Source organism: Lepisosteus oculatus, chromosome 4 (genome assembly GCF_040954835.1).
Source record: "Lepisosteus oculatus isolate fLepOcu1 chromosome 4, fLepOcu1.hap2, whole genome shotgun sequence".
NCBI lineage: Eukaryota > Metazoa > Chordata > Actinopteri > Semionotiformes > Lepisosteidae > Lepisosteus > Lepisosteus oculatus.
Window position 1 is genome coordinate 38,240,646 of NC_090699.1, and position 19,660 is coordinate 38,260,305.

General features: G+C 38.0%; 1 protein-coding gene across 3 annotated transcripts in view; it reads right to left on the reverse strand.

Moving 5' to 3' along the window:
* The window catches only part of vwa2 (von Willebrand factor A domain containing 2), a 43,894-nt gene that overhangs the window by 22,390 nt on the left and 1,844 nt on the right, over window positions 1-19,660 (reverse strand). For 2 of the 3 annotated variants that reach the window (XM_015347567.2, XM_015347569.2), the window contains exon 2: window positions 13,249-13,310. In XM_015347567.2, the coding sequence (XP_015203053.1) occupies window positions 13,249-13,300 (52 nt within the window). In that variant the 5' untranslated portion in view covers window positions 13,301-13,310. Of the gene's footprint in view, window positions 1-13,248; window positions 13,311-14,821; window positions 14,919-19,660 lie in introns of those variants that run through there. The other variant, XM_069189189.1, reaches the window with a different exon arrangement.

The following is a 19,660-nucleotide window of genomic DNA, read 5'->3' on the forward strand; positions in this document are numbered from 1 at the left end:
AAGTTTACAGTATCTATCCTTAAGAAATGTATAATTCAGATTTTGAAACAAACAGCAAATAAAAAGATACAGTACATTGATTGGTAATGCAACATTTGAATAGTTAATGTCATGAACCAAGCACAAAAGCACCAAGTTTCAAGTGGATTAGGCAACAACCAGCTGTGAGCTGTGCATTTGGAAACTTGTGTAGAAGCATTATGATTTATTTTCAGTATGCTTTGTTGAGGCAAAATCAAAATAATGGACCTACAGAACATGACACTCACCCTGAAAATGGACACTTCACAATTCAGAAATAAAATGGGACTTTGAGTGATAAGCTTACATTTTAAAACAGCTTATCACAGCTGTTGCTTAAATCCAGCTTTTGGCCTCTTCATCTTAAGCCAACAATTTTATTGTACTTCCCCGGCTGACATTTATTACTCTTTAAGTGTTAAAGCTGTGAATCATTTACAGTGTGCGAGATTGGCATTTTGATAATGCTGTCCTGTGTAAAATGATCTACGTCCCCAATTTATCTCTGGACCTGACTGCAGTCTATTTCTACAGAACAAAGTACTGGGTGTTACACAATCTAGGAGAAAGAACTAAAGGAACAGCCACTGCCTGAGGCATCAGTGCTATGTGAAATGTATGTAGAGTTTTGTTAAAGACTGGTGTCCCATTTATCTGTCTGCATGTTTCTAAAGTCATCACCGTTCTTATATTCTATAAATCTAAACCTCTGCTTAGCCCAGAAGGTTTCTGCCATCGCAAAGGACATATTACTCCAAAATAATACATTTTAATTTTATATCTGTTTTTTTTTTTGTTAAAATGGCCCGCTCTCACTTGTAACCTTTCTTATGTTTGTACAAAGGAATTTATCTTAAAAATGGCGGTGTCCAAGAGGAAAGCATTTTTTCTTCTGCTGATTATTCCCCATTGCTGTTCAGATTAAGGTTGTCTGAGAACAAATTTCAGTTTCTACAAAATGTATTCTGTGGGGTTGTCAGTCAAGTAAGTACTGTAGTTATTTGCCATTTTGGTCATGTTTGAGGTCAGCAGCTTTTCACAAGCTTGTTAATCAAATTACAGTTAAGTAACGGCATTAACCAGTCACTAATCTTGTAAGAGCAGCACCGTATGGACAGGACAAAGCAACATGTAAACAGCAAGCTAAACATTTAATTTGTTCAATACATGAAATGGAATCAAATGGCAGCCACCATCATTACATCCAATTGTGTTAAATGTTCTATTATCATTATGACAATTGAAGTCAAATGTGAACTTGATGCAAAATCGAACATATGAAAATGACTTTTTACACTGAAGTCCAATAAATGATGTACAGTATTTGCATACTACTGTATTTGGCAATTATTAGTTTTACAAGGAGGCTAGCAGGCTATTACACTGTAGGTTGAGGGCCACCTACAATAGTCTCATTGTTTTAGTGTTCTAAGGCAGCATACTGAGAATAAGCGCAGAGGCAACCACCCATAGTATTATTAAGTTATGAACTGAATAGAGTAAATGTTTCACTTTTTGCCATTTTAAAAACAAGCTAAATTTAACAAGAGGCTATTAAGCCTGTTTCATGGATTTCATACAGCTCGTTCTTGAAAGAAGTCAGAGTAACACTATGGCTAGGTACTGTAGCTTGTTTGTTACCCTTTGCATGAAAAAGTCCAGTTCTCAGTTTTTAATATACTTCTCTTCTACTCTTTGCACAGAGATGTATCCATAGAGGGTATATCCCCAAGGAGGAGCTACACTTCTGTAGAGGATAACGTTTCCACTTTTATAGCTATAACACTAAATAATAATATTATAAAATAATTTTGCTGGATGTAAAAACATTAACAATTTAGGAATTAGTACAATTGGTATATTTGAATGCAATTTCTCCAGCTTTGATTTTGTTTTAAATCAGAATCTTTGCACCTTTGCTTTAAGTTTGTTTTTCACACACTTTTCATTATATAGACAGTACAAAAAAATAACGCAAATTTTCAGATACTGAAAAAATAAATGCTTTTTTACAAAGAGCAACTACTGTAGAAGGCAACTCATTCTCATAGGTGACTTTCTGTGACTGCAAAACTTTATCTTGACAGACACCAGCTGTTTCCATAGTGGAGTTCAATGGACTTGAATGATATCATCTATGCTGTACAATGGAATGTTTCTTACAAAACAGAGGCACTGAAATGGAAAAATCAAAGTCTTGTACAGTCTCAGTACACATATTAAGAAAATGTCTACATCAGATATCGAGGCATGAGATGAACTCCTTTCATCCCCCACTACCCTAGATCTTTTGATCTGTCACTTATCCCAGATAAAAACAAATTACAGCACCTAGATGCGATGGAGATGTACACTTCTTCTTTAAAGGCATTCTTTCCACACTAATGTTTCTGTTCACTTTAACTCATATATCATTGCAAGTGTGTGCCAAGTGACACTCCATCTCACTGCTACCCTGGACTAAGCTATTATGGACAATGGATGAGAGGATATTATGTATTTTCAGGTAATTTATTTCTTGGGGGTGTAATATTCTTTCTATGTTTATTCAGTTTTATTCTCCACTGTGTTTTCAAGTAAGTTTGCCCATTTTTGTTACATCTTAGGTTTCTCGCATGGCCCCTTCAAGAAGGCGTAGACGTTTCAGGAACACCTGACCACTCACCTGTCCCATTTAATCAACACACCCTCAGTTCATCTTTATTTTAGGATGCTCTAGTCATTCACTCTCTGCTCAGTATTTTGGAAGTTCACTTCTGGTGCTTGACGTTCATCGTTTGTCTTGTTACTTTTGGCTTTTGGTTACATCTTTGGCTTGTTTTCTCTTTGACCTCGTTTTCTTGAGTACGTTTTCTGGCTTGCAATTTTGGTCTCACTTTTACTAGCTTTTGGACTCTTGGACTTACTGACCCTTGGCTTCCGACTTTGTTGTGTTTTCCCTTTGGCTTTTGAAATCTCTGACTGGCTTTTGATTCACGGCTTTGAATACGGCACCCTACTACTCTGCACAGGATCTCTCTAGACTCATCCGGCAACGTTCATTCTGTGCTCTTCAAATTTAAAATGAACATCCCTGCATTTTTTCCCCAGTTTTCCCACAATACTCCAAACACTGCATAAAAACCAGTCTTGTGCAAGAGATGTCTGCATTATGTCATATGGCGTACATAGAAGTCTATCATCCTGATACCACTGTGCTTGCATCTATTACTTTCTATGCTTAGGGATGGGTTGACTTATCTCAAAAGGCTTTGTATTTGAATGCAGCACGGCTCTGCAAACCAGGAAGCTTGATTAAAGGAAATAACATTTCATGCCCTTATATTGGCTATCTGCTTTCAGACACAATCTTGAATGTCTCCTTCTTCCCAATGAAAAATGGACAAATCTTCACAAAAGGAAAGCATGAAAGATATATTGCTTGCAACACATTATTAAAAAGCAATGCAGAATATATTATATCTTTCAGACATTGCATATAATTAAATCCTAAGCCAGTTCAACAGACTTAATATTCTAAATGCATTCTAATGCAGCAATAAAAATCTTTAAAGTTTAGTAAAATGTAACTGACCCTTCAAAAAATATTCAACATTAAATCAAAGAGGGATGGGCATGGTGACATAGTGGTCATCATTGCTATCTCACAGCCCTGGGCCCTGGGTTCAATTTCCTGGCTGCTATCTGCTTGGAGTTTATATGCTGTCCCCATAATCACTTGGGTTTTCGCCTAGTGCTCTGGTTTCCTCCCTCCAAAGACATACTAGTAGGCTAATTGGCTTCTACGTGGTGCTGGTGTGTGTATGTATCGCAATCCTGCCGTCAAAGGAGATGCCCACTTGTCTTATGATTTCTAGTAAAGACTGGGGGTTGAGGGGGGCCCTGCAGGTCATGGAGCAATACTCCGGAACCTCGGGGTCAGAGGTCAACCACCGGAAGAACAAACTGAAGTTCTTTGGATCTTGGAAGGACAGGAAGAACCAGAAGGTCACCAGCTCTGCACGGAACCCCACGAAATACTCGTTCCAGAGCCAGGACAACAAGACCATCAACTGGACCGAGAGGATCACCAGGGTGAACGCAAAGCTGGGTCTGTGTAAAACATGGTCGCTGTCCCTCACGAGGAAAGTGATGGTGTTGAAAGTAGACATCCTGCTGGCTTTGGTTTACCTGGCAGTGGTGTACCCGTTGCCGACCAGACTCAGATTAGCGCTGCAAGGGATGGTCTTCAAGTTCGTCTGGGGAGGCAGGTACGAGTATGTTACAAGGAACCAGATGTGCCAGCCAGTCGAGGAAGGGGGTAGAGATGTACCACGTTTCGCCCTGAAACTTGATTGCATCTTCTACGGCAACCTCTGTCGGGTGCTGCGGGAGCCCATCAGCCACAAGTACCAGTACTTTGTCAGGCTGTGGTTCTCCATCCCAACAAGGCACTTGGTCCAGTGGACAAACACTGGGCCCAAAGCAGAGAGGCGACTGGAGTTCTACACCCATGTTGTCAAGTGGAGCAGGAGGCACGAGGCCACGAGACAGCCAGAGCTCTGCACCAACCACAGAGCCCTGTACAAGGAGGCAAGGGGACAACTGGTCACCGACGAAAGGCTGCGGGTTCCCAGACGCAGCCAACGGAACTAGACAACAAGCTGATGGACCTTAACTGGATGGAAAGTGCACCAGAGGCTCGCAACCATAGAGGTCCTTTACAGACACTCACCAGGAACCTGCATTGCCCCCGGGACACATGTTTCATCGAGGACTCTCAGGGGCACTTGTTCTGGAGCTGCCCCTTCACCAAAGCAGTTTGGGGCAGAAGGGACAACACTATGCAACTCCTGGGACTACTGGGACTAGGGCTGGCACCAACCGGATTGGACAAGGGGACGCAGTTCCTACTGTGGCTGCTGCTGTCCCTCACAAAACAAGGAATGTGGAACGCGAGGAACACTCTCACCCGGCACGAAGCAGAGTGGGGAGCGAGGGAGCTGGATGAGAGGATACTTGCGGACGTTGCCAAATGGGGCTTCCCCACGGCAAGGGAGTGCTGGAAAGGACTTTGGGCCCTGTACAGAGACTAAAGAACAAAAGCAAGTGGTAGGGCTTGGAGGCACTCTTTAATTGCGCAAATCCAGCCCTATCATTCACTTGCATGGATTGGTAATGGATAATCACTGCCGTTTGGAAAGTTTTATTGCATGTAAAGTTCATACCTGGTTAGAATGTTTACTAATTTTGTGAGAATGTTTTATTGTGAGATGTTGTTTTTGGAAATAAAGTATAATTTGATAGAAAAAAAGACTGTTCTTCAATTTAGTACTTTAACCTTTTTTCATGCTAATACCTAACACTGTATATACAGATGACATGTTGGTATACGAAAACCATCTTTCAGTCTTCACCTTATTTACTGTACCACCTATTTCAATTAACTGTTTCACCTTTTTCTGCAGCAGAGAGAGACAGCTTACTTCTGACAGTGCCACTGCTCAAACACTTCATCTTGCTTGGACTTGATATTTACTTTTCTTTACTTGCAATTATATGTGCATACACCATCATTCTTCACATAAACAACTTTAATTTATTTTTTAAACAGACAAACACTGACACTGACCTGTACAGGAGTACACATTTCCCCAGTTCTCTCCAAGCTTGTATCCCAGTGATAACAATGAATATGCTTCTTCATCTGAATTATCTAGTACTACTATTCTTCCCCATTTATACTAACGGAGTAAGTTGTAGAATTCATACAGAAAAGGGACATAATCATGTACTTTACTCTAAAGCATGACAGGTCTGCAAAAGGCATAGCTTTGCCAAACATGGAGTTTGGAGTTAAATTATTCATTTATAGGCCTCACCCTAAGCAATAGTACTATCTGGAACAGAGACTTGTATGTCACAGATTAAGCCATTTATTGATACAATATTAAGAATTATATAAATTAAGCCTCCAAAAATCCTAAACTTTGAAAGATAATGTCAATTTTTTTCATGAAGTAAATTAGAACCACATAAATAGTTTTGTTTGAAGCTAGTTGTGTACACTTAGAGTCTGGGGAACATTGTAGGAACCTTTAACTTACTTTAATCTGGGCCTCTCAGAGTATCAGAAACAGATATGTTTGGCTGGTCTGACAGCAACTAAAATCTTGCTTGGGTTGCATTAAATGCCTCCACAATCCAATTGAGGCTAGTATCACTGGTTCCTGATTACATTAGATAATCTTGACACTATTTATCTGGAAAGTCTTGACTTCTAAATGAATGGCTCTAGAAAACAATTGAGGCTCAAAGTGCTGCTGCTAACTCATGGAGCACTACATTGTTACATGAAGGTTTCATCATACTGTATAACAGGGATTTTTAGGTAGAAATCTGCAAGAGACTGACTGGGATGGGGGAAAGGGTATTTTCTTGTTTTCACATAATCTCGTTTAAAAAATATAATTTAATCACAAAAAAGGAAAACATGTATGATATCCATTTGCCCACTTCTGATCAACTATTATGTTTTTTATATGTGCCAGTCTCTTCTTCCAAAACTTAAGTCTACAGTAAATCTGAGAGATTCACATTTTAAAATACCTAAACTGAGCTCATCTCTTTTTTCGCTGAACTATTTTAAATGTCTATCCATCCAATTGTAACCCCTTATCCAATACACTGTTGCAGGGAAGCCTGATCCTGGAAACAATGGATCCAAGGAATGATACACCTTGGAAGGGACAAACATCGCAGGGCTCACAAACTCACTCCCACTCTCACACCAGGGCCACTTTTCCCAGAAGCCAGTTAATCTACCAGTATGTTTTTGGACTGTGGAAGGAAACTGAAAAACCCACAAAAACATGTGGAGAACATACAAACTCCATGCAAATAGCACCCAAGATATTTAACCCATAGCCCCAGCACCAGGGCCTGTATGTTAAATGTTGCAAAACTTAAAAAGCACATCTCAGATATGTATATGTAAGGTACATATGCTCTCTGTTTATGTTTTAAAGTAAGTTTGAAGTGTATAATAAAAGATGTTCAGTGAATGATAGACACAAAATTACATTCATCCCAGAAGATTTTGATGGATAGCCTCAGGAATTCCTTTTCATCTGCAGAAGGTATGCCCCTGCCACGAAGAATTGGCATTGTAATGGACAGAATTCCAACACATCAGCACGAGAGATTTAGGAATGGCCATGCACCAGAAAGAAGATTTATAATTCAACTATAATTCAATGCATTGAAAGGATAAGTGTATGAGCCTTCTACAGGAGTCTGTTTCATTTTAAGTTACTTCCCCTTTACGAATTGGGTTGAATTAGCACCTGGACACATGAGTCAAGTAAACTGCCAAGAATTCCCAAAAGGAAACAGAATTAATGTGACTTCCATCAACAGACCTTTTAACTACTATCATTACAACACTAACCTGTTTGTAGTTGTTCAATTTATTACACTATCTTTAGATATATTGTTTGTTTCTATAACAATACTGTAAAAGAAAAATGTAAAACTTCATGTCCATCATAAAAGCCTGTCAGAAAATAAAAAAAAAACCCTGAAGATTGTTTTAGACCCTCATTTTATTTTCAATTTTCATCTCTGTTAACGTTCAGATTGCACAAGTTCAATATGAAAACCTCCTAAAATAAAACAGCTTTTATATATCCTTGAAGTAAAATACTGCACTGTCGGGTTTCTACGTTATGGAACAGGTACATACTGTAGCTGGTATGCTAAGAGGTAACCCAAAACTCAAGTTCCTGCTACTTTACACCCCTTTTCATCCATTTGTATTGCTTTAGGTCAGCAAACCATCAGAACTGACAGGGACATTATATCCCCAATTGAAATGTGCATGCAGAGCTTGAGAAAACTGAGATTGTAGTGAGCTCACCAATTGCAGCAATAGGTATGGAATTACATTTTAGCAGTCAACTATTTAGCAAATGTTCTTGATGCTGATCTTGTTTTTGAGTGAATAAAAGAAAGAATAATATCCTGAACGCCCACAAAATGATGATAAAGAGTTAAATGGTTGCCAAGCTGGAGGACCACTGCAGGCACAATTACTTCTGCATCACGGGTCTGCTTTGCACTTTTACCCAACAAGGTCAATGCCTGATTTACCCAATGTCTGATCAGGTCACCATTAAAAAGGCCTTAATTCAAACATTAGGCCGCTACAAGAAAAAGGCCACTCCCTTGCTTCTGGTGACTTCTGAGGCATTACGGAATTATGGAATTATTATTGGAATCTATAATGCCTCGAATGTAACCAGAAGCAAGGGAGAGGGCCATTGGCATACTGCTGACAGGCATGTCATGTCCCAGCGTTGCCAGACACTATGGAGTAAGCCAATCCACTGTGTCCCGACTGCAGAGAAGTTTTCAGCAAACCGGCAGGACAGATAACAGTCCAAGATCTGTATCACCCTCGAGTGACCACACCAGAGCAGGACCGACACATCAGACTGGTCCATCTGAGAGATCGTTTCAGATCTGCCACCCCCACTGCTGCTGAATCTGCCGGCAGACACAATGCCCGCATCAGTGACAGGACAGTGAGGCTCCATGCTGCTGGCCTTAGAGCAAGACAACCTGTCAGAGGCGCTCTGCTAACAGCTCCTACATGTCACAACCGACTCGCTTAGGCCAGACAGAGGCTGCGATGGACTCGTCAGCAGTGGCGTCGGGTCCTCTTCACGGATGAGTCACTCTTCAGCCTGTTCCACACAGAAGGGAGGGCCAGAGTGTGGAGGAGGAGGTGTTGCGTTTCTTTTTTCCATCAATATATTTTGCCACAGCTAAAAAGGTGTTAGGGCTGTGCTGGGATCATTGGATCCTCTCCTACCTTTCTTACCTTTGTATTATTTGTATAGAGCTCTCTCACTCTACGGCTTGGACCCATGGTGCTGAAGAGGGGGGAGGGGGGTGGGGATAGGCTGTGCTCAGAGTGCTGCAGCTGACAGGTGAATCAGTATCTGTATAATAACCATTTCCCGTGGTGGAAATCTGGAGGGTGTGCAGTATGTTGTGTTATCCTGTTTTGTTCCAATTTTCTACTCTTCACATAACTTTGATGTTTCTAAAAACCGGTTTACAAAATGCAAGTTTCCATTTTATCATGGTGAAGTAATACATAATTTGAAGGCTATTTGAAGGGTAAAAATGGACTAAACCTATGGAGAACAGTGAGATATATACTTCACAAACCTAATAAATATACAGTACCGTTAGTTACAAGGCGCAAGATACACATGCTTCAGCATGATATGCCAAGTTGTTATGAAACTGGAATGCCTTTTAAGTCTTATCACCTGACAGATTATCAAATTCTGCCATCTGTAAGGTTACCGCCAAGATTAGATTATAGTCTGATTCTCAGTGAGACCTACTCTTAATGAAAGTAACAAGGCTACTTAACTGACTAAGTTCAACTACTAAAACATCACTGTATTAAAAATGTATTTTTAGACAATCACCTATATTTCCTGAAAAAAACTACATTAGCGTCCAATTGTCACATTATTAATCTGTAACAAAAATGTAATTTACCACTCAAACCCAAAAATGTGTTTTATACAAAACAAACACTAAAAATGGCCTTTAATGCTGCATGTAGACATATATAATTAAATATAAGAGAACATCAGAAAGACCTGCATTTTTAAGTGTATGATGTTCAAATTTAATCATACCCTGGTAATCTGCATTTTATACATTTTGAGAAGATGCTTTTTGTAAGCTTTTAGCAGGTTCTTTAACTTCTCATGGGAGATATTCTGCTCCATGCAAAAGCTATCCAGCTCCTAGATTTTTTCAGAAGCCAATTAGTTAAAAAATATAACAACATAACTGATACCAAAACAAGGGGAGCTGATTTTGACTTAACCTAATGACTGCTGAGTGTTGTACCTGATCAAAACCTCATAGACTTCATAGGCGACACTGTCTAACAGTCTGATATCTGGTTTAACTAATTTTGGTCCTGCAATTTCACAATTTAGCCTATAAAGGATTTATTATTTTTTCATGGTTGTCTTCACCAGTTTTCATACCCAATGAATAAATGCATTTACTTCACAACCACAAGCACAATGTTTAGAATTGTTCAACTTAAATACTGTATAAATCATTCAGAACTCAAGAGGGAAATTATTTTAGCTAAATTGTGATCTACTGAAGAATCAATGAGAAGTGCTGTTTACTTTTAAAAGGGAGGCAACTTTCAGTTTAAGAGACTATACTGCAGCATCACAACCATACAAAGCGAGTAAATGTCATAGTAAATGTAAAAACAGGGATTTTTAGGGATTCTGTAAAATCTCTGGTTCCCATAATTCATGTAATGTACCTTAGGAAAATAACGCACCCCAGCAAACATCAGTACTATCCATTTTAGGTTTTAGCAAATTGCAGATGATATACAGTACAGATTTAACTCAAACAACTGATCATAAAAGTATTGTTTGTTGCCTTAAATAAGAGCAGACATATTCAGATAAGAAAACATGAAAGGAATTTTACATTGTTTTCCACAAAAATGAAGGTGGTTTCCAATACGTTATGGAGTGACCCACAGTTTAGCACTTTAGTAAACTTTGAGGTTTTAGGACTTATTTGCAGAGTTGACTGTACAGGTCTGCTCAGGACTAGTCTGCAAAGGAAAGAATGACTTAAACAAACACTAGCTCCCAGCCTAGAAATGTTCATACCAGTGAATTATTTTTAAGTCACCAGGTCATTCACCTTTGGACTTCACAGTCTACACTAGGTCGTATTATAAGGATGATTTGAGAGCATTTTGTCACATTATCGTATACTATGACGAATACCAAAAGGTTATGGTCATGAGTTCAAAAGTCCCATTGCAGGGCATGCACAGACATGCACACACTCACACCAGGGGCATTTTTTTCCAGAAGACAATTAACCAATCAGTATGTTTTTGAACTGTGGGAGGAAACCGGAGCACCAGGAAGAAACCCATATGGAGAGAACATACAGTACAAATTCCACGCAGATAGCCTCCAAGGTCCACAGTTGAACCCAGGACCCCAGCAAAGCGAGGCAACAATGCTAACTGCTGTGCCACTGTGTCACCCATCTTACATCTATTTGTTCTTTACTCGTTGTCAGCCTATTGAAATTTTCACAGGATACATTTTCAATTTAATTCTCACTCACAAGGAACATCTCATGCCAATGTACTATCTCATGCTGCGAGAGAATACCATTCTCCAAACCCTGAGGCAACTAAGATGGTTGTTTTGGCATCTGTGTGTATTTCGCGTAATTTGGTGTGACACATAACTGTCATGCATATGCCACACAAAACAATAGACTTCTTATCGAGCATTATAACATAAAATTTCAAATGATACAAAATCACCCTGACCTTACAATAGTATTATTATCCTGGGCTGCCTGCTTCATCACATTCTGGAGGTTTTTAAGAATTACAAAAAGCCCTGAAAGTTTGCTCAAATCAGTTTCACTCGGTAACATCACATTTAACATGCTGCCCAATGCATTTTAACTCACCCACCTCCACACAAAAATTATTCAATATGCCAGGTAATCCATTAGTATAAGTAACATTTATACTGACAGAGGAAACACACCTTAATTGTTATCTACGTTTTATATATAGATATTTGGCACAAAGGGTTATAATGTTGTTCAAGCAGTCTTGACAGTGTGGTTTAACATCTTGCTTTAAAAATACAGTAGAGAACCATGGATATTTTAAGTCATTAAAACTGACAAGTGCCATCTATTGAATGTTTCAAGGAAATGTTCAATATACAGTAATTTACCAGCTGGGTTTCTTCACTCGTTAATAGCAAGACAGAATCAGTGCTCTCAGTAAAGCAGCTGACAACTCCTGGGTGACAGGTGACCTAATCAATCTCAGTCACTGAAGTATTAGTTTGTGTGACTGGGGGTAGGCCTGAAGTCAGCCAGGGACATACAACTGCTCTGTGAGGACCTGTATAAATAGCAGTGAATACATTTAACTTACCCAGCACGCAGCCTAGTGCAGGGGTTTCCTGAGACTGGTCATCAGCAGCCCAATAACATCATCCATTTGCTGTAATTAATCTCATAATTGCCCTACTCCGTCCTCAAGTGAATTTCTAATGTTTTTTTAGCTTTAAAAAGGTTAGGATTTAATGAGCTAACTGCAGCTAAGGCCTCCCCTTTAAAAAGCCTAACCTCCCCTTAAGAAAGGGACTGCAGTACAAATTTTTCAGACCGTCTATGAAATCTTGGTAACAAAATAAATTAATTGATTGAATAGAACATTTTTACTAATCATGAACTTTCTGAAAGTTCTGTATGGTTGTCATTGTTGTCGCAAACCACTCGTCTTGCAACAGATGAGGTACGAGAGAGTTCGGAAAAATTGCAATGTGATGCGGCCCTTCCTGCTCACTAGTGACTAATGATTAAAGTAATGCTATGTATGAGCGAATAAGTATGAGTTGTGCAGCAGATATTTCACCACAGAAATGTTCTAATATTCCAATGTAGTGTTGGTCAACAAAACCGTCTCGAAGGTGAGAGCAATATTTCTATTGGATTGAAAGAGATGTATTAAGAAGCCTGCTTATTTATAATGTAAAAGGGTCGCTTCATTTCACAAAAAAAGTGGATGTTTTGTTGCCCCATTCTGAATATGGCACTGCTCATACCATGCTTTTGTCTGTTTTGTCATGTAAATCAGAGGTTCTACACATTACTGTGTACATTTTACTTTCATTGTGTTTTTCACACATTCATTTATCAATGCTGATTCTTTCTAACCCCGAAATATAAAAATAATGATATCTGTGGGGATTTGCTGCTCTTTGAAATATGTCTCCTTGTCATTTGAAAAGTAAAAATAAAAACTTTTAAATATAAGTTTTCGAAGTCTGCCTATTCTACAAAACTGCTATAGAATAATATGGTAACAAATTACCTTCTCTGTGTTTATTATAAAATTAGAATATCAACAAGCTAATTTAATTGGCTTTAGGGTTGTGACAACTGGTTGAACTTCCCAATTCAAACTGTGTTTGCTTTAAATAATGCCATGAACTATCACATTTATTATTTTGATTGAAATTGTAATATAAAACAGTGATGAAAATGTAACAGACCTGATCAAAGCAGACAAATTTCAGACTATTTCCCTGCCTTTGGAAAACTGAATCATGAAATAATATTTTAACATACCTTGAATCATCAATACTGCTGAAAGGAGTGCTAGCTGGGCAGCCTCAGTCATCCTTGTAAATCTAAAACCATAAAAGAAGAAATCAAGGCAAAAATAAATGCAGCTCAACAGTTTCAAAAGCACAGCTGTCAACTAAAGAGGTCAATGAGCATTGAAATAAATTTAGCCCTGGCTGTCCACGAATTTAATTTTCTTTCATGGAAATATTTTTTCAGTACAGAGTATGGCAGATGTGTGCAAGTATGCTACAACTGAACAAAAGATATGCTCCTGCTGAAATGTTGTAACTGCTACAGCACCAGTCCCTACCATGTCAAAAAGCAAGGTTCTTCCAGGAGCAGAATATTAAGAAAATTATGAGTTAAGGTACTGTAGGATACAAGTGAGAGAAAGTCATTTAATCCATTTAGATTGTACTATAGTAAATCTGTTTTGGTTTTTAAGTTGTTGCAAAATGATTCTGGAAAATACCCATTGAGCTACAGCTGTGATAATTCTTTTAAAATGAAAACATGGGATGGAATCTTAATCTCTTACGGTATAAAGCCTAGTAATTCTAATTACATATTACACAGCACCATCGCAACCACTTAAATGAGGGTAAATCTGAAAGAACATTGGTTGTTCAACAATAAAAAAAAACGTTTTTATTTTTAAATAAACAAGAAAAGGTAAGAGGGTAGAGAGGTAGACTCTGCTGTGACTGGTCCCAAGCAATGTACTGGTTTCACTGAGGAAAAAAAAACACTTGTATATCTTGTGATGTTTTTTTTCATGTTTAGCAGTTATTTAGTATTTTTTCATTTGCCCTTTTACCTTTTACCTTAAAGCAGAGAGCCACAGCAGCTCATTGAGCCAGAGCTCACCCTGGTTCCTGCTCTGTTTGAGTGTTAACTGAACTAGTGACAGGAACAGTAGTCTGTCTGCACCAGGGACTCAAACCCAATACCCATCTGTTATGTGTCCAAAGGCTTACCCACTATTTTTACTGTAATATACAATGGATTGACCACCGACGTTTTAAACGACACACAAACTGTGGATGTATCTCAAAACTAGCGTCTGGTCACACGTAACTGGGGACAGATTACTCTGGAAGCTCTTTCACTGTTAGATATCACCAGGTAATCCTTAGCCATTGGACATATAGTATGTTGTCATATACTGATAATTCCAGGTGCAAAAGAAAATTAAAGTCACCATCAAGTACTGTGGGTACGACCAAAGTTTTGTTACCTCTGCCAAAATGAAGATTTCAGTGTCCATTACTAGTGCATCCAAATACTGTAGAATCGCGATTATCCAACCTTCCCTTATCCGACATAGCCAATCACATAGCTAATCACCATAGTGCACAATATATGCTGTACACAATGCGTGCGCGTGCATTATATTTTGCCCAGTCTGACGCTCCATGTGTTACGTACTGCCGTTGATGTACTGTAGCTTCACTTGCGGATTTCACGCCCTCATGATTATTATTTTTCTGATTGTATTTTCCCTTAATATAATCTTACAACAATGAAGACGATGAGGATGACAACGGTGGGTCAGCACTGGGACTCGACAAACCTGGAAGAATCAGGCACAGCGAAGGGGTCAAGGCCGTCGAAGCGGCACTAGCTTACGTTGAACAACGAGATGAGGCAACTGCTGTCGATGTCAAGTTACTGAGACGCTGGCGAGACCTTGCCGCAAGGAAGAGAAGCACATCTGGGAAACAGATTCCAATCACTCATTTTTTAAAATAATAACTAACAATAGTTCTGTACTCTGTTATTTTAGTATTAAAGTAGATTCATTAACCAGAATTCATACTTATACTGCGCGTCCATTAATCTATGATCTGTCTACTCAGGTTCCACATTATCCGACATACATCGGCCCCGTTGAGGTTGGATAATCGCGAATCTACTGTAAATGATTGATAATTTCCCCACCCTCTATTTTCCTGTAAACAACAGCTGAGCTTACTCACTGTCCAATATTCTAACAACGAACACCCCCAAATCTAGTTAAACTATTCAGTTTTCACACAATGCTTCTGTGCCTGGGGTAAAAACTGAGCATGAGTGTCAGCATTAGGCTCTGCACAAAGCCAGGCTTCCAGATGATGTGGTGTTGGACTGTCCTCTGGTTTGTGCACGGAGTTGTGTTGGGGTCACTAATGACAATAATCACTGCAAGGCTTTATATACCTCTTTCAGTCACTTTATTAGACATACATTTATATGCTGAACAGAAAAGACAAGATTTTGGCACTTTATGCCTGGCAAAGTATTCCATCCCAGTGTGTGTAAAATGTCTTATGAAAGAATGTCAGAGATGTAATGTAAACCCTTGTAACTAAAGTAATGGGAATGAAAACACCTGTGTATAGTAGTGGGAGACCAGTATGTAAATATGGCATATTTTCACAGTAATGTCCCTGCTTCAAAGGCCAGACTTGGGAGTCAAATTAAGTGGATGCCGACAGTGAATTTCCCACATCCCAGAAAAATACTTTTCCTCTACTTCATCAAACCACCCACTTACTCCTCCACCAAAACCATTTTAAACTGCAAAACAATGTGTAGAAAAAATACTTTGAAGGAACAATAAATATTTTCACCACCCACATTATGCATTTATTATTCTTTAATTAGAAGTTTCAGCACTGACGCAAGTGAAAAAAAAAAACCAAACATCACATCTTAGTGAAGAACTGAAAGTCAGAGAAATAACAGAATAATGAAATTTATTAACATTGGTCACATAAAATCAAAGGGGTCATAATTAGAAGGCCAGCTTGGATATGGTGAAATATTCACATTGGAATTTGACTCGAGACCTAATTGAGAGAATATGTTGAGCAGATGTGAAATTAATAGATGTGCATATGACCTTAATTCCACTAAATTTAAGAACAACAAAAGGCCATATTTAGCTTAACTGCATAATGATTCTTTCATTTTTTAACTTCAAACTAATTTAAATATGTTGGATAATTATTAAAGCACTGACAAAAATGCATTCGTTATCATTATAGTTCCAAGCCCAAGTATTCTAGCTTGGACTTACTGTATAGGATACCTTCTTACAGTCAACAAAAGCACAAAACAGAACCCCAGTAAGCTTTCTAAATAAAACTGGGCTTTGGCAAATTATTCTGATATCCTTCTCATCACTGGCTACTGGTACTGTATACAGTACGCATGTGCTGGATTTAGTCCAGGTTTGAATATCTACAGTAGATGCAAGTGCAATTGATCTCACACCAGGTGTCTACCACACAATTATTTGCTCAGTGAAATGGATTACCTGTTAAAATTTTTCTTTTCATAAAACCATTATCAGAAAGCTTCTTACTCATAAGGTTTGTTAAAGCTTGTTTCAAGAATGCATAAAGTTCCACAAATTGAAGCACATTGAAGATGGCTTATTAATCTAGTAATGATTTATTAAAAAAATGTTTTGGGTACATTAAATATAGGACAAACACACTGTTTCCCTACAAAGCCTTCTCAAAAGGAAAGAAACAGTATTGTTCCTTGCTTCAATAATATCAGAACTTTAGGAAAAGGTTCCTTAGGGCGTTTGGGTTTTGATAAATCTGGACTGAGAACAGCTTTCCCAATTTGGGGAAAAAGTGAAATGCTCTCCTGATAATGACATGAAAAATAAATTAAACATTAAAATGTGCGTTTGGTAATATTCTTTTTTTTAGTCTGACACACATTTAATCATTAAATATGTATTAATGCCTACTGTAGTATATGCAATTCAGAGAGGGTCTTATCAGACAGCAAGGAATGCAGAAGTTCCGTAGTGAACATACTATAGACCTAAGTATTTAAGACCTCTGGTGCAGTTCAAAGAGTAAAAGGTAGCAATCACTGTATAAGTGAATGAAAAGAATTTCCTTTTTTGTATTACACTAATTGATCAGCACTCCAGCTGTTTATTTCTTCAAGCATGCTTCAGAAATCTGTCTTACTCGTTTCTATTTGGCTTTGTAACACCTTAATTTCCCAAGACTATTAGCAATGTACAGATCTTTTTTGCAGGAATTCTCTTAATTTAACAATACTTCTAAGTTAGAAACAAGCTTTCTGCTATATATCTGAGTAGTCTCCACTCCTAAGGAAGTTTAAATAATTAAGTAACTCTATGTCAACTAATCTATCATTTCAATGGATCACCACTAAATACATAGTGATGAACTGCTCCTAAGGAACATTTTCCTGATCTGGAGTCTATATTCAATTCTAAAATGTTTTATGTGGTAATCCAGCACTGTTATGATACTTTTCTGAAGCAAAAAACTGACTTGTAGTCTAGTCACTTCTACATCACGATTTTAAGGTATCTAAAAACACCTTAAACTAAATCAGGTTTCACCTTTTTAAGAGAGGAAGTATTTGTGGAAAACAAAACCAACTGGCCTTTGAATAAACATCTTGAGGCACTTGACAGAATTCTTGGACAAAAATGTGTTTAGAAGCTTCAACTTCAACACCTTGTGATAACCATCTTGACTGTCAAATCCTCATATGACCGCTGAACCATTCAAAGGCGTGAGGTGGGGTGTGAATGGGGGGAAAAACAAAAGAAAACAGATAAACGAGAATATTTCAGAAACCTTCAAACGCGGGAGTATAAACAAAGCAACTATTGCACAGATTGTGTTTGGGAATTCAACCTCTATTAGTTTAAACTCTGACTCTGACACTTCCACTCACTGATGAAAGGTAAAGGTCACCTACTGAGACTACACTGACCCTTATCTATACACTGATGAAGAAAAATTCTGTGTTGGAGACGGCTATATCTGACTGATGAAATACTGCCTTCCTCTTTGTGGAGCCCGTTGCAATTAAAGGTTCTAAATCTTTGGTGAACAACAATAGTACATGTACCTGTATAATTTGTATGTTTTGTTACTTTGAACACAACAACCTGCCAGGATATTCCATTCAGAAAATGTAGTGCTTACTCTTACTCTACTTTTAACTTGTGAGTTTAGATCTCCCACTAAACAGCTCATTCTAAAGAGACACATTTGTACTTTGGACAGCTTCCCATAAATAATATCACTCCAAGTGCAAGGGTCTTGGATTTTGTTTTCAATCTAAGCAGCTCTTACGCTTAAACTTTATGTGAACAATCAATAGTAGTCACCACACATAAATTGGACTCCTGTAACTATGGTCAGACCAGTGCAAACTGCCTGCAAAAAAGCTGTACTCAAGAAGCAGCTATTTGTTTATAGGACAATGATGTTTGTGCCTTGCTGCATCCCTAGTAATGACCTGAATACTTACATGGCAAAGGATTTACTGACAAGGTTGACTGAGGAAATACACAAGAAGAGTTTACATGGCTCAAATTCCTTATTTTAACAGCATGTGTCTGTGAATAGGCAAACGGTCACTAGCTCTTGCTATTTTCCATTCAATAACATTGAGACCTGAGCTTATCTCTAGATGTAAAGTTTCTTAATTTAATAACCAAAATATATATTATTGAGGAAGTTTTCAGACTACTTCACAGTGAATTTAAATGGTTTCTAGAAAGTATTACATCTTTATAAAGAACTGTGTGTTTTGTGAGATTGTGAATGTCTGTACAATGTGGTATAGTACAATGCAGTGTGTCACAGAACAATCAAGGGGTTTTATAAATCATCAGCTGTCACCCAATTAAATTGATAGGACTTTAAGTTTAAGAATTCCATGAACTTGCAAGGAATTTGTCTTTGCGTTTTTTTCTAGCTGTTTAATAAATGTTAATCCAATAAAAACCATAATTATTCACAAAAAAAGGCAAAACATGATTTTGACTGGCAGTATAAAAGTTGTGTTCATTGGCAATACTAGAAGGAAGATCTTTGTACTCTTTATGTGACAGCAATTTGTTTGAATCATAGATGAATGGTAGTGAGGAGTTCAATGTCAATATTAATTCCACTACAAAGCTAATGATTTTTCCTAAGCCAAAGAAGCAGCAAACCCTCATAAAACCTGCCTTCTTTTTATGGTTCGTGACCAGAAGAAAGGCTTGCACAAACTCTGAATAATAAGAAAGAAAGTCGCTGGACTGAGTTCAAACAGTTTCATAACACAAGCCTTGGATCATTAAACCAAGAAAAGGAAAAAAAGGATCAAACAGCTACTGTGTGTGTCAAAGCTGTAACTACAGCCCTTTGCCGTACGGTTCTGTCTACTGAAGAAAGAAATGATTAAAGCTCTAAAAATGTGTCTTAAAATATTAAAATGTTAAAAATAATGTTAACTATTGCTTTGACAAAATTGTATTGATTAGAAGATTTATTAATTCACCGTTTTAGTTAATTAATGCAGGAATATAGAAAGCTCTCAATGACATCTGAATTGATGTCTTAGCAACAGGTGCAACTGTTTGGATTAATGA